Source organism: Podarcis cretensis (genome assembly GCF_951804945.1).
Source record: "Podarcis cretensis genome assembly, chromosome: 7".
NCBI lineage: Eukaryota > Metazoa > Chordata > Lepidosauria > Squamata > Lacertidae > Podarcis > Podarcis cretensis.
This window is the reverse complement of record NC_137176.1, coordinates 43,696,488-43,712,458: the sequence shown is the minus strand read 5'-3', so window position 1 is coordinate 43,712,458 and position 15,971 is coordinate 43,696,488. Positions and strand designations below refer to the sequence as shown.

Here is a 15,971-nt window from a genome sequence, read left to right as displayed (position 1 = left end):
CGCGCGCCCGGCAGGAGCTCCTGCCAGGCGCGCGAGGCTTGGGGCGGCAGCCTGTTGCCCGAAGCACAGGGAGCCCTCCGGAGGGCTCCCCGTGCTTCGGGCGAGTGTCTGCAAGCCTTGCGCGCACGGCAGGAGCTCCCGCCGGGCGCGCGAGGCTTGGGGTGGCAGCCTGCCGCCCGAAGCACGCGGAGCCCTCCGGAGGGCTCCGCGTGCTTCGGGCGAGTGTCTGCAAGCCTTGCGCGCCCGGCGGTAGGTCCCGCCAGGCGCGCGAGGCTTGGGGTGGCAGCCTGTTGCCCAAAGCACAGGGAGCCCTCCGGAGGGCTCCCCGTACTCGGGCGAGTGTCTGCAAGCCTCGCGCGCCCGGCGGGAGGTCCCGCCGGGCGCGCGAGGCTTGGGGCGGCAGAAGGGTCTCCTTCTGTTCCTTCTCCAGGTTCGCTGAAGGGCGCTGCCCCTTCTCCCTCTCTGCGCAGCACCTCTCCTGTGAAGGAGGGGCGCTGGGCAGAGAGAGAGAAGGCGCAGTGCTCCTTCAGCGACGCGTCTCTCCTGGCTTCTGCTTTAGCCCTGCGCAGCCTCTTTGGGAAGGGGGAGCCTTCATCCCGCTGCCCTGAAGAGGCTTGGTGCGGTTACCCCAGAAGCCAGAACAGCCACACGGTATCCCAGAAGCCAGATCCCTCTTGCTGTTCTGGCTTCTGGGGTTCAGAATAATTTTTTCTTGTTTTCCGCCTCCCAAAACTAGGTGCGCCCTATCGTCCGGTGCGCCCTATGGTGCGAAAAATACGGTACTTTATTTTTTTAACAGTTGTATTTTTAAAACAACAACAACAACAACAACAACAACAAACACACTCTAGGATTATCAATAACAGCATTCTGTTTATCATTTCAGAAGGCGTCAAACTCCCCCTGCCCTTTCTCTTCAAACTTCTTTACTAAACAAAGTCCCCAACTGACCACAATTGACCAGAAATTTACTGAAACAGCCAGGTCCTACATCTTTCTATACCATTTCTTTAGTTTCAGAATTTGTTTCATGTTCTAATAGTTAACATGGCCCCATAGATTTGCATGTCATGAGCTGCTATTCTGGTGCCTCACAGACCTGCTAAGTCTGTTAAATGAGGACTGAGGTAACATCAACCAGTCGTGCACATGTGTATGTGCACATGTACACAATGCTCACTTTAGAAAATAAATTTGGAAAATATACACATACATGTAGTGCATTTCTAAGTAAGTTTACTCAGAAGTATGTCCCACTAAGCTTAACAATGCTTACAACAAACTATATTTAGGATTCTACTCTTAATTATGCAGTAGAAAAGCTATTTACCAGCATCATAACTTGTATATTTGGACAAACTGTACAATATAATGACTGCTATGTGGAATGGAAAGATATGTTAAAAAGTGAAAATAATATTGAATCCATCAGTTCTTGAAACTTTCCTTAGATGCTGTATGCATATAGCAGCCATGCAGAAACATAATTCTTGGCATGCACCAGTTCCTTTACTCTGATGTTGCATTGGACAACTAGTTTGCCACTGTGATTCAGTGAATAAAGATTAGGATTGAGACTTGGATTCCAATTCCAGCTCAGTCACCAGTGTACTGTAATGATTAAAACAACTTCCAGATCTGAACTGTCATTTTTAAAGCTGCAGAACTGCCATCTTAAAATTGTTGGAAATCTAATTTATTATGCAAGATTTAATGTATACATATGGTTTTTAATACATGAAAGAATCAGAGAAAGACATGGTATTTGCATATAGGTGAATTTCTGCATTAAATATACTGAAGCTGCAATCCTGAATGCACCCACTAGTGAATAGGTCTCACTGAACACACTGGTCATGTTCAGACACTGGACTAAACCGTAGCTTAGCATAACATCAGTGAGCCATGGGTTCACGTGCTTCTTTCCTCTCCTGCACCACAAGGGAACCATATGCTGTTTTGTCCAAATTAGCATTAATAAACATTAACTACGATTTGTTCAAAACAATGTTAATGTTAACCAGCTTATCAGTTCAAAGCCAGAAGCAAATACTTCCTTACTTCTCCTTCCAACTGTGTCAGAGAAGGATAGCAGAGAGCACATGAGCACAATGATTGCTGTGGCTTGTTTACATCACACTAAACTATAACATCTGCACTGGGCTCTAGACCTTACTTCTGAGTAACCATGCATAGGATGCCTCTGTAAGGCTGTTAGTTAATATTTCCACGAGGGTGAATTAAGACTTGCTCCATTTGGTACAAAGGCTCAATAAACTGAGTTCTTGTGAAACCTGTAAACATTAACTCTGTTATTACAATATAAATACAATTCATTTTGTCTAGCAAATGTTTCAAGTGAAACTTATCAGCTTTTGAAAGTTTCCAGCAAATAAAACACAATTTATTTAAAGGAGAAGCCTTTGTTTATCTAATCAATTCCCCTAAACAAATATATAGATATATATTGATGTGGGAAACAGCTAGATAAGCTCACCACTACCGATCCTAATACACTGCAAAAAACAAGAAAAAGAAAAAAGATTACATTGGAGATTATTATTTCTCACTGCCAAGCAGATGTTTCTGTTAGTAGCTCTGCTTTAGTCACTCTGGACATCAAAAGGATTAAAGTCTTGAAAAATCGCCAAATTCATTAAGCAGGAAAGTCTAGGCCTCAGCAGAATACTGGCAGCACTGTAAAAGGTAATGATTATATATGCTTGTACAACCAGTGTCTATAGATCACATTGGGGTGCTGTAGCGCACTGCTGCAAACTCAGTGTGACAGAGAAGATAATTAAGCTTGGGGCGCAGTTTGCCATTTCCCCTAACAATAGGGTCTCCAGGAATCAGATGGCAGGATTTGTCCCTTTAACTGTGTCTCTGACTTTTCTGTGTCTTTCAGCAGGAGCCATTCACTTTTATGAAAGAAAGATGGCTCCCATTCAAGTCTGCACTTCTGGTTCTTGACGGTGGACTGGCAGCCAGGCACACAGCATGTACTTCATTGTTGGCAAAGATCAGGTACAAATGCACATCCAGATGTGTGCTTTTTGCATGTGATTCCCCAAAGGTGCTGTAAATCACTGTGTCTTTTAATACTGGTGAGAAAATACCTATTATTTGAAGCACTGCAAGCAATTTTTATTATCCATGAATCCATTGCCAATGATATGCAGCATCGCGATGTGCTCAACTTTGGATTTGGCCCAAGCTGGTCAACAGCATTCAGTACTGCATACACACATGCAATATTAATGTGAGAATTATATTTAGATCTACCTAGGCTACAAAAGTAATTGACCGAATTTATGGGGGAAAATTAATCAACTTTATTTATTGGATTTCTTACCTGTCCTTAACCAAAAGGCCCCAGGGCAAGTTATAATATAAAAATATAATATTAAAATCAGTTAAAACAATTTGCAATCAGAAGTAGATCCTTAAAATTCTTAGGCGTAAATGTTTAATTGGGTAAAAATATCCTCCCAAGATTTAAACAGTGTGTGTGGAAATATTTTAAATACATGTATGTATCAAAACTTCTTCAAGACCTACACTCCCAGCACTTAATTAATGAGAATATACATTCTGAAAGAGGGGGTTAAATTTGTTTAGTTAATAAGGAGGCAGGTTTATAATAACTCAAGTTATTAACTCATCAAAAGGAATATTTTTTGTGCCTGCAATTATGCCTTTTAATCTAATCTACCACAGATTTCCATTTTCAAAATTAACAGATGGAAAGAAAAAATATCAAACTACGGTTCAAGTGGGATCCCTAGTTTAATAAATGCATGTGATAAATGTAGAACAGTATTGGTCCAAGTCCTAATTCTTAATATTGGCTACATTTTTCACCTATTAGGGAAAGGAGTGGAGTCCTGTTGCTAATTAAATCACATAGAGAACTTTTTGTGATAGAGCAACCTATAAATGCTGTAAATTAAATATTAAGAAAATCATGTCGTAAAACAGGAACACTATCACACAAACACATTCCAAGAAATTATAAGGTGTAATATATATTTTTATGTACAAATTTTGTACATTATGTATTTGAAATGTTCAATATGGCTGCAACAAGTACTACCTTGAAGAATTAAACCAAAGATAAGCAAATGTGAATTTACCGAACAACAACAAAAATATAAATACTGCAAGGCTGGTATGTCTCTTCAAATAATTTGTGATATTTTAAAACTGAATTAGCTAAACTGTTTTGAATCCACCTTTGCTGCCCATCTTGTTAATCAGAGTTGCTAGAGCAGAATGATTTTAGCATTTGACATCTGAAACATTTGTGGCTTTTTGTATAAGCAGAGCAAACCACGATAATGGACAAGTTCCAGCTGCAAACCTCTTTTGACATTCAACAGGTTTTATTTTGATTAATGAACACAAGGAGGATTTTTTAAAAAGGCTATTCCTGTGTTGTTGAGATACATTTATGAAGCAATATTAGCATGGATCCGAATCTTGAATTGCATTTTACTTTTATATTTCCATTTGATAAGCAACCAAACTTGACTTCAAAAAGGTGTGTTAGAATTTTATTGCCTATTTATGTAAACACATTTAATATACCTCTGGATTGCCAGATGCTGTCCAGCTGGCTGAGATACAGCTATGTGATATTTTGGCAGCATTTCTTTTCAGTTATTGTTTGGCTAGCTGCTGATGAATGTTAAGGGGTGGTTAAGGGGTTAGTGTGGTTAAACTGAGTAAGAGTCAATACACAACAGTGTGGCCCAAAAGGCCAATTCCATTTCAGCTTGTTTTAGCAGAAGCAATATATCAAATAGTGGAAAATAATATTAGCGTTATGCATCAGTGATATATTAAATCTGTCTGGGACATTCTATTCAGTTTTTGAGCACTGGTTTTCATGGATGCTGATGAATTGTAAAGGGGTGGGAAACCTGTGGCCTTCCAGATGTTACTGGACATCAAATCCCACAAGCTCCAGCCAGCATGGTCAACAAACAGGTATGGTGGGAGATGTGATCCAGGAACACCTAGAGGGCTTCAAGTTCCCTACCCTGCCATCAAGGATTCAGAAGAGAACAGAGAAAGAAATATACAAAAGAAGTCATAAAAGGAAAGGACAATGGGGTACATGCTTAGAACTGAGATAAGACTATCTAGATAGGTCTATCTAGGCCACTAACTTATTTTTAATAGCAGCCAGCTTAATGCTATCAAAAATCCCACATGCAGAGTAGAAGAGCAATAACTCTTCCTGGTGTTTTTGCTGGCAAGCAGCTGTTATTCAAAGATGAATTGCCTTTGGGCACAAACGTTCCATGTAGCAAGGTGGCTAACGCCCATTGATAGACCTACCTTCCTTGAATTCATCTATTCATCTTGAAAGCCATTTAAGCCAGTGGCCATCACTACATCCCATGACAGTGACTTCCAAAAGTTAATTTATACATCATGTGAAGTACTTTCTCTTCACTATCCTGAATAAATTTTACTGGGTAGCCACGAGTTCTAGAATTACACAGAAAAATTTAAAAAATTGTGCTTGTGCTTGTTTAATTTATAGCCCATCTATCCAACAAAGTCTGTAGTAGTCGTAATATTAAAAAAAACCCACCAACCCCAGTATAAAGTATTACACAAATCTGTACCACAATCATAATCGTTGCTGAATCCTACAGATTCTTATTCATGAACAAGTTCCTGATAGGAACAGAACATTTTTATTAAGCATGTTTAGGAGTTAAGATGCACTGAAAAAAGCTACAAGTCCAAGTATTGCATCCAACTGTCTATCCATATGGTTTTTCCACATCAGTTCTCCATCCCTGTGTTGTTAATCAGTGACTATGGCCTGAACAAGTTAATTTTCTCTCTTCTCCTTTTTCTTTTTAATGTTCCCATCTGATGACACTAGTGTGTGTGTGTGTGTGTGTGTGCATGCAGACAAGGCTCCCCATTTCAACTTCTCTTGGCAGCGGCTTGTTTGATCTGACTATTGGCCTTGATTTGTTTCACATTTCAGCCAAAGTTTAAAACAGCTGGGTAATTCCAAGCAGATGAGCCTGAGAGTCTAACCCTATAATTATACCTTCTCTCCTTACTTAGCCTCTAACTTCAAACCTTCCGTTTTGACTTCTAGACGCCCAGATCACAGAATTTTAAAGTGCACCTTGGCGTCCATGCAGGTCTGTCTCAACCAGACATATTTATACAGTCTATATATTTTGTAGTTTGAGTTGAAGGGGAGGAATAAAAAACCCTTTGATGAGCAAGTCTTCTGTCTATAAAAGCAAAAGATACACAGAATGCTCATGATCTTTATTATTTACTATGTGGCATTTATGTACTTTGCGGTGTCCAAATAAAGGGGAAGATGTGATTCCTGTGTTCCAAAAACTATAGCAATGACCATTTGGGATTTTAGATATCAATAGTGCATAAAATTAGGCATGCAACTTAGTAAGGTATCTAAATAATGCAGAGTTTGCTTTTCAGATATGCTTACTCTCCACAGCTGCCACTGATGATTGCTTAGCATGTTTGAAAATTCAGCAATGGAGTTCAGTGATGGGGTCATATCTGCCTAAGTGTCACTTCATCTCCTACTGGATGGTTATCCAGCAGTGAAGAGTAAGTATCCCAATAAACCCTTTTTGAAGTGTTCAAAGACCACTTAGAAGGAAATGCTACATACTTTATAGTAGCTCTGGACTAGGTATTATTAAAACTTGAATATTGTGTCTATGGAAGAAGACGTTTTTCTAGGAAAGAGCATGGTTCCTACAAAAGGAAATCTTGCCTCATCAGTGTTTTATAATTCGTTGGATGTGGGGGCTGTCAACAAACATGGATCAGGGTAATCTGGAAGATATTATATAGTTGAGCTTTCAACAAAATCTTTCCCAGAATCTCTTGAGTAAACTTAGAAGTCCTGGGATAAGGGGGGTCTATCCTCTTACAGATCAGTAGCTGGCTGAAGAACAGAAAGCAGAGGGTAGCAATAAATGAGCAATTTTCAAAATGGAGGGAACTAAGTAGTCCCCCTATGCCAAAGATCTATATTGGGGCTATTTCATTATGATCAGGGAGGAATATGCTTCAAGTTTTCTAAGTTTGCAAATGATGTCAAATTATTCAGATTGTGGAAATGCAAAGGCAGATTACTAAGGATTATTCAGAGAGCTCTCCACATATTGGATTAGGGCAGCAAAATGGCAAACAGGTTTCAACAGAGTAAGTAAAGAGTGGTGCACACTTAACCTCAACCCAACTATATATACCCTTATATGATTTGAAACATTGTGATTATGCAAGATATGATGTGGTTGTGGTAGATAGTTCAATGAAAGCATTAACAAATTCTGCATTAGAGGGGAAAAGGCAGAATTATTAGGAAAGGACAGAAAGCAAGACTGCCAGTGTCATAATAACTTTATATAATTGTATGATGTTGTTGCATTTAGAATCTATTATACAATTCTAGTCTTGTATATGATAAAAAATATACAGATTTACGCAGAAGTGGGCCAGGTGCATAAAAGGGTAAGCAAATGATCAAGGATGTTGAGAGACCTTCTGTATGAGGCGTTGGGGCTTTTTAGTTTAGATAACAAGGCAACTAAAAATGAGCATAAAAGAGTTTTAAGATTATGGACACTGTGAGGAAAGCAGAAAAAGTTTTTTTCTTCTTCCTCTCACAATACTAGAACGCAGGGTCAGTTGATGAAATTAATTCACAGCAAATTCAGGACACACCAAGGAAAATACTTCCTCATAATAAACTTATGGAACTCATTGCCATAAGATGTGATGGTGACCAGTTGGCTTAGCCTGCTTTAAAAGAGAATGAAACAGATTAAGGGAGGGTATGTCTATAAATGACTAAGGGGACCTTACATGTTAAGAAATAACTCTTGAAAAGCGGTTGCTGGGCAGAGGTTATTGCTCTCTACCCTTCTTGTGGACTTTCCAGCTGACTACTGTTGGAAACAAGATGCTAGATGAGATGGTCCCTTGGTCTGAATCCGCTAGTGTCCGAGTAGTGTAACTGAAGTCAATGAAATAAAGAGTTTGGGCCTGTGGCCTGAAACTCTTTCCACGTGATCAAGCATGCAGAATCCAAGTTATGCTCTAAACATTTTGCCCATGGATACAATTAAGAAAACAGACAGAGGAAAAATCACGCCATATAGCCCCCAAATGGGACAAGCTAATAAAGATCAAATGTATCCTGTTCAAAGCTTTATAGGCAAAAACCTACTTTTTCACTACAGACGGCTTTTATATTGTGTCTTTCAGAACCATAAAAAATCACCCAGCCGACCACAAGTAATATACAAGATATTTCTGCATGTGGAAGGGGCACTTTCTGACTCTAGAAAACACACCACACAATTTTTGCCTTTTCCAACTAGCTAGCTTTTCTGGAGAACCGAGAGCTCTTGCTTCCAAGCACTGATGTTTGTGGCAACATTTATATCTAAAACTAAAACAGGTAAAATACAGCTTTTCACTGCGGATAGCCCTTAGCCTAAAGTGACACGAGAAAGGGGAAACCATACATAAAGAATAATTATTATTATCCACAAGTGCAGCACTACCAACGTGTGAGGCTGCTCATTACTACGATAAAATATTCAGGTTGCCACTTCGAAGAAAGATCCGCCTAAATAACAATAATAACTAATAAATTTATTATTTATATCGCACCCATCTGACTGGGTTTCCCCCCAGCCACTCTCGGCAGCTTCCAGCAAAATATAAAAACAAAATAAAACGTCAAAAACTTCCCAAGTTGTTAAAGTTGCCTAAGAGAGGAAAAGCAATAAACATTTCTCGCAGATATAACGACAGTATAACAGAAACATTGCAAATGCGTTTATCTGCAGTACTCACCATGCAAGAGCAGGGCTAGGAACAGGTATCTCAGCAGGCTGCAGCAGAGACAGGACATTTCCAGCTCTCCAGCGGCTTCCCCCGTCCAAGCCTCTCACTTTTCCTTCCGCCTCTTTCTTCCTTTTATCCTCCGGCGCTTTCTTCCTCTCCCTCAACACTTTCTTCTGCGGGAAGCTTTGTGCCTCCCTTGCAATGCCAATAATCCCTTGCAAAGCCACACACGCACACAAAATCCTTGTGCGGGAAGAAGATGAAGGGGCGGGCTGGAGAGCCTCTTCTGGGCACCCACCTGGCGGAATCAGGATCCCCGCTCTCTCTTCAGGGCCAGCGGCACGAGCAGAAGGAGGAGGCAGCCAAGTCCCAGCTCCTCGCGCGGCGGCGGCGGCTTCTGCCCGAGGCTGAACTCCACGCGCTCCCCCTCCTGCGCGGAGGGCTTTCAATACAAGGCGGTGCGCCCCATGCCGGGCGCCCCGAAGGACTCTGGGCGCGCGCAGAGAGGCGTCTGGGGCTCCTCAGGCGCCTTCCCTGCCCTCTGCAACCTCTCTGGTCGTCCCTGTTTCCCTACCGGCTTCTCCTCCGCGGCTTATTCTCCTCCTCACTGAGCTGCTGCTGCTGCCGCTGCAGAAACTCCCCTTCATATTTCCCCTTCCAGCGGGCAGAGGAGGAGGAGGGGTCGGGGAGGGGCGCTGCTCGCCTCCGGATCCCGAAATCGGACACCCTCGACTTGAAAGGAGACTACAAAGGGCTGGGAGATATGCGGAGGGGGAGGATTGCGCCGTTCCCGCCCAGGGCGCGGTCCCCGCCTCTGCCCTTCCCCTCAGTCATGGGTACCAAGCGAGTCAGATGGCCCGGGCTGAGGGGGGAAATGTCGGGACTCATCAAAGAGCTTCGTTTATCAGGCGCCTCAGCAGAGGCGGCCCGGGCAGATCAAAGAGCGGGAAATCCCAAAGAGCGGCGGTTGTGTCAGTCGCTGTTGTCGGCTTCTTTTGGCAGGGAAGGAGCTGCTCCTAAGTGCGGAGAAGCCTGCCGTGCTCCACGCACACCAGTCCCTGGGTTCTAGAGATTTCCCACTCAGTCGGGTTGCACAGATGATTTGTGGTTTAAGGGGCTATTCATTAAAAGGGCGGGGCATCCTTATAAGGCCTCTTCACCTAAGGAAAACTCGTGCGTGTGTGCATGTGTGCTCCCCTCATAATGATGCATGCAGTACCTACCACAGGCAACCACAACCAATTAAGGATTTATTTGCTTTTATTTGTATAATACAAGCAGTGTTCATTCCAGCACAGGGTTGACTCTATAAGACACCAGCTATCGCCACCTGCTACTTTGGATACGCTTCAAAATACAAACTGTTGGTTATTTCTGAAAATCTGTTTCTGGTAGTTTCATTAGGCAAGGACAGGGCAGCCCATGGGTGAGTAGAGTTTTTTTTAAAAAAAGTGATGGACCCCTGGATGGTTAAGTTCAGTCAAAGGTGACTATGGGGTTGCTGCACTCATCTCACTTCAGGCTGAGGGAGCCAGTGTTTGTTCACAGGCAGCTTTCTGGGTCATGTGGCCAGCATGACTAAACCACTTCTGGCAGAACTGAACACCATGACGGAAGCCACAGCGCATGGAAACATTGTTTACCTTCCAACCGCAGTGGTAACTATCTACTTGCACTGGCATTGCTTTCCAACTGCTAGGTTGGCAGAAGCTGGGACAGATCAATGGGATCTCACCCCATCGAGGGGATTTGAACCGCCAACCTTCTGATCAGCAAGCCCAAGAGGGTCAGCAGTTTAGACCACAGCGCCACCCTCTCCCCTCAGCGCATCTCCGCAAGGTGAGGAATTTCTTGCTAAAGCAGTGGGCTGTGCTGGAACAGTGATGGGGAAGGGTGGTGGAGCAAAAGGAGTAAGGACAGTAGTTGTAAACTAAACCTCAAACTCTGATTTGGCAGTGGATGGTACAGTGTACAGAACAATTTCTGCCACTCCCCAGAGGAGGAAGAGACATGTGTTTGTGGTAGGTGACTCTCTACTGAGCGGAACAGAGGCAGCAGTGTGTGGAGGTAACAATATGAAAAGGTTTCTTCAGCAATGTTTGAAGCAAGAAGAGGACAAGCAAGTAGTAAGCCCTCTGTGTGGAGAAGACAGAAATGCTACGGAGTGACAGAAGGAGGAACTGCTCAACACCTACTTTGCCTCTTGTCTTCACCCAAAAGGAAGCAGTGCCCAACCTGGTGATAGCAGAATAAGTGATGCAAGGTGGGAGCTACAACCCAAGGTAGGAAAAGAGATAGTAAGGGAACACCTAGCTACTTTAAATTAATCCTAAACTCCAAGGCCTGCGCCCAAGGGTAGTAAAGGAGCTTGCGGGTGTAATCTCAGTTTCTGACTATAATCTTAGAGAATTCATATACAGTGGTACCTCTGGTTACGTACTTAATTTGTTCTGGAGGTCCGTTCTTAACCTGAAGCACCACTTTAGCTAATGGGGCCTCCTGCTGCTGCTGTGTTGCTGCCACACGATTTCTGTTCTCATCCTGAAGCAAAGTTCTTAACTCAAGGTATTATTTCTGGGTTAGCGGAGTCTGTAACCTGAAGCGTATGTAACCTGAAATGTATGTAACCTGAGGTACCAGTGTATATTTTATATATATATGGAAGTTTTCAGTAGAAAAATAAACTGGAAAAGGTGGAGAGAATTCAAAACAAAATAAAGTGCTTGAAACTGGTATATGTGGGTATATAGGTAGCATGATTATTCTAATGAGTATAAAATTATCAACAGGTCATTATGCTTTGTATAAATACACTCTAGATATCATTATATTTGTCCATACGCAACCTACAACTTAAAGCAATCCATTGGTATGTTGCGAGAGTAGTCATATCTTCTATCCATTGTTCAAAGGGGGCCAGGGTGTTGATGTATCAATATCAGTCTTTTTGCAGGAGTAAGCGCACAAACTGTCCATTTATGTTGACCCGCTATCAAACCACATATAGTTGGTATGTGGTGTAGGATAATATCATCTGGCAATTTTAAATCCCCCCAAGTAATATTTATACATGTAAATGCTGCAGACATAATGTATCTTGATTTTAGTGAGGCTTTTGACAAACTGCGCCATTATATTCTTACAGAGAAGCTGGTAAAATTGGGCTGGACAAGGTAACTCTTAGGTGGATTTGTAGCTGGTTGACTGACTGAACTCAAAGGGTGCTTCCTTGTCATGCTGGAAAAAAAGTGACAAGTGGGGTGCTGGGTGCATTGTTGTTCAGTGTCTTTATAAATGATTTGGATGAAGGAATTGATGGAGTGTCCATCAAATTTTCAGATGACACCAAACTGGGAGAGGTAGCTAATCTGCAGAAGACAAAATTAGAATTCAAGATGCCCTTAACAGATGGGAGAATTGGGGCCAAACTAAACAAAATTGAATTTCAATAGGAACAAACATAAGGTTCTAAATTTAAGCAAGAAGAATCAATTATAAGATGGGGGACACCTGGTTTGTCAATAGTACAGGTGAAAAGGATTGAGGGTATACTAAAAGCTTAACATGAGTCAACAGTGTGATGCAACAGCAGGAAAAAGCTAAGGGTACTGGGAGATTACATATGCTAAAGCTATTTTTGGTCATCTGCGTACTATTCATTGCTTTTTCCTGTAGGAGTAATTGCAGTCGTTAACAGTCGTCAACAGGTTTACCATACCCATTTAGTCAATCACCCATCTCTTACTACCCTTCTGAGAAAAACCCCACCCCACCCTCCCACTATATATAAGGGTCTGGTGACTTCTTTTTCAGTGTATCTGAAGAAGTGTGCATGCACATGAAAGCTTATAACCAGAACAAGCTTAGTTGGTCTCTAAGGTGCTACTGGACTATTTATTATTATTATTATTTATTTCGACTGCATCAGATCAACACAGCTACCTACCTGAATCTATCTCCCCAGTACTTAGCCATGTAGAATAGATAACAAACAGGTTCCACAGTCTAGAGAAAAATTCCTACAGAAATAGGAAGCAGTGGAACACAACGTGAGTGAAAGCCTCTGCCACCACCAGTCCAAACTGCTGACCACTTTGAAGTTCAGCACTGCATTCTTTGTTTCACCCAGCATAGAATTGTATCTTAGAGTTCAAGACGCATTCAGTCTGGAAACTTAATGTATAGACTTGGGAACAAATAACCATTAAATTTAATAAAAGTCTCACTAAGGAATCTTTTTAATTAAAACCAAATGACATAACTGTGCAAAACAAGACTGAGCAGATAAATCAACAGCCTAAATCTGTTTCATCCCACAAAGACACAAGCAGCCTAGTCCACAAGCAAGTTGGACTACTTGGATTTAGTTGAACTAAACTGGTGCTTGGCGATCAGAAGGTCGGCGGTTCGAATCCTTGCGACGGGGTGAGCTCCCGTTTGTTTGGTCCCTGCTCCTGCCAACCTAGCAGCCTGAAAGCACATCAAAGTGCAAGTAGATAAATAGGTACCACTCCGGCGGGAAGGTAAATGGCGTTTCTGTGCGCTGCTTTGGTTTGCCAGAAGTGGCTTAGTCATGCTGGCCACATGACCCGGAAGCTGTACACCAGCTCCCTTGGCCAATAAAGCAAGATGAGCACCACAACCCCAGAGTTGGTCATGACTGGACCTAATGGTCAGGGGTCCCTTTACCTATACCTTTAATTTAAATCCAGATATTCTGAACTTCAATGTGACTCTTGTCTTAAATCTAAGTAGTTCACTTTACAGTACTGCTTCATGGATCCCTGTCACTCATTCTTGGGGGTCTATGTCCCGCAAAATTGGAATTACCAATAGCTCACTGTATTGTCATGTGTAGAAAGGAAAACAATGACTTTATTACTGCTGTGGCCAGCTGTGTAAATGAGGCTCTGTTTGTGATTTCCTATCAGTGCCATTTCAAATGTGGTAATGCAATCACAACCCAATGAATGAGCTTAAACTTTATATAACATTCCAAAACCAACACAGACTATGCCTTGCCTTTTATATTCTTTGTTTTTTTTTATCTTAAGGATATATAACTTTGCTGACTGATATATAGTAGATTTGAAATCTTCACATGATAGTCCCATATGGTTATTACGGTACTTATGAGAAATTGGGGAGGCAGGGAGTGCAACAAACCTCCCTAGATATTAACTGTTAGCTTTTCCACCAATGGCCATGATTGGGAAGAGAAAATCACAGCTATAATATCTAGTTTAAACTGGGGCAAAATATATCAAAACCTAGCTATAAAAGGGAGTTATAGAAAGTACAAAGTATCTGTGGTGTGTCATTAGTTAATAAGAATTCAGATAAGGAAATAAGGATGATCGCTATAGTAATAATAATAATAATTATACCCTGCCTATCTGATTGGGTTGCCCCAGCCACTCTGGGTGGCTTTCAACAGAATATAAATAAATATAATGAAACATCAAACATTGAAAACTTCCTGATTGAGGGTTGCTGTATAAAATATTTATAAAGCAGTTAGGAAACTTTTGAGTTCCCAATAACTTTTCTTGTTGGAAGAATTTCTATACTTCATGTATTAAACAAAAAAGTAGAGGAAAGGGAACAAATCTGGGCATAATAGAATCATCTCAAAACTTTGTGATATTACTTGGCTTTCTCTGATAAACATACACAGTTATGTAGAGAGATGCAAAGGAAAAAATAGTTTATACTGACTTAATTTATTAATTAAATTAGTTAAATCTCTCACAGAGGAACCTAGACCCCATGTGACTCATACATCCTCTTGGCTGGGTTATTCAACTTGCTGCTATTATTTCCTCCACTATACGTGTCCTGATTGCATTTTGCTTTGTACCTGGTAACTGATACCCATTAGTGTTTCATGTTATTCTTGATAAAAATTATATTATAAAAAGTCATGATATTTTAGCGGGTCTTAATAAGCAAATTACCCTTCTGGGTTTGGGTTTTGTTTTTTTTCTAGTGGGCTAATATGGCTACTTTTAGGAATACTTTGTTATTTCATCTGCCTATTCTTGAGATACTGTTTTGTGGGCATCTGAACCCTAATGCATCAAATCTACACAAACATATAATAAATTTAAATATCTTTTGTGACTTTGTCTAAATGCATGTAAAATATGTTTTTTGTGATATATTATTCTCCTGGATATATTGATAAAAACACATTTAACTTTGTACAAGAGGTCAAAAGTATAAGAAATAGCTTCAGTTGTTGTAATGTATGGCAATACAGAATAATCAACTGGCCACAGTCAATCCTTAGGGGGCAAGTACAGTGCACTGCATTGTGTGGGTTTTCTTGTATGTGAGACACTTTATTCTGAAGTTGAAAAGAGTTCAAGAACAAACATCACATACAGGCTCTCAAAGGAATGTTAGCATATTTTCTCTGTCAGATAATTTTTTTTCAAAAGGAGAGAAAATTATAGCGTTCTGTGTGTGTGGCTTACTATTAGCAGATAAATGAGTGATCAGAAAGCTATCATGTTACAAAAAGTGTCCACTGCAGCCCATTGTACTGTTATTGAACATTTCCCACAATTCAGTAGACATAGAACTATTCCACGTGAAACAAAAAGCAAAATTAACACGTTGTTTCTCTTATACTAAAGTGGACCAATGTGTCTCTCCATATTTTTACTTGTTCTTTAAAGTGCTTTTGTTGTTGTTGTTACTGTGACATTTCTAGGCCAGAAATCTCTGCTACAAGCAGCTCTCAAAGTGGCATGCAAAATAAAACATCTCTATAAACCAATCCAAATAAAACAGCCATAATTAAAACATATGACATAACAACAAAACACAGCCCAGCAGCAAAATGAAATTGCTAAATATGCTTGGAATATATCATTTTATGATTACATCAGCCTGCCAGGAACATCTTCTATGCTCTGACTAATGTTCTGTGAAACACAGCTGAGCCTTCCCAACAGACATAAGCCCATTAGGATATGGATGTAGAAGGAAGTGTTCTCTCAGGTATTTAGCACATCACATTGGGTCTGAAGCTAATAGGTAACCAGTGCAAATGAATCAGAATAAGAGTATTAAGTTCTCTGCAAAGG

The 15,971-nt window shown here is 41.1% G+C and overlaps 1 protein-coding gene and 1 long non-coding RNA gene across 3 annotated transcripts in view; one reads left to right on the top strand and one right to left on the bottom strand.

The window, feature by feature from the left end:
* Positions 1 to 9,696, bottom strand: part of APCDD1 (APC down-regulated 1) — a 44,773-nt gene extending 35,077 nt beyond the window's left edge. The window contains exon 1 of the mRNA XM_079982959.1: positions 8,887 to 9,696. Within this exon, the coding sequence (XP_079839085.1) occupies positions 8,887 to 8,944 (58 nt within the window). The 5' untranslated portion in view covers positions 8,945 to 9,696. The remainder of the gene's footprint in view (positions 1 to 8,886) is intronic.
* Positions 9,697 to 10,605: 909 nt separating this feature from the next.
* The window catches only part of LOC307219655, a 169,362-nt gene continuing 163,996 nt past the window's right edge, over positions 10,606 to 15,971 (top strand). For both annotated transcript variants that reach the window (XR_013840488.1, XR_013840489.1), the window contains exon 1: positions 10,606 to 11,159. This is a non-coding gene — a long non-coding RNA (uncharacterized lncRNA). The remainder of the gene's footprint in view (positions 11,160 to 15,971) is intronic.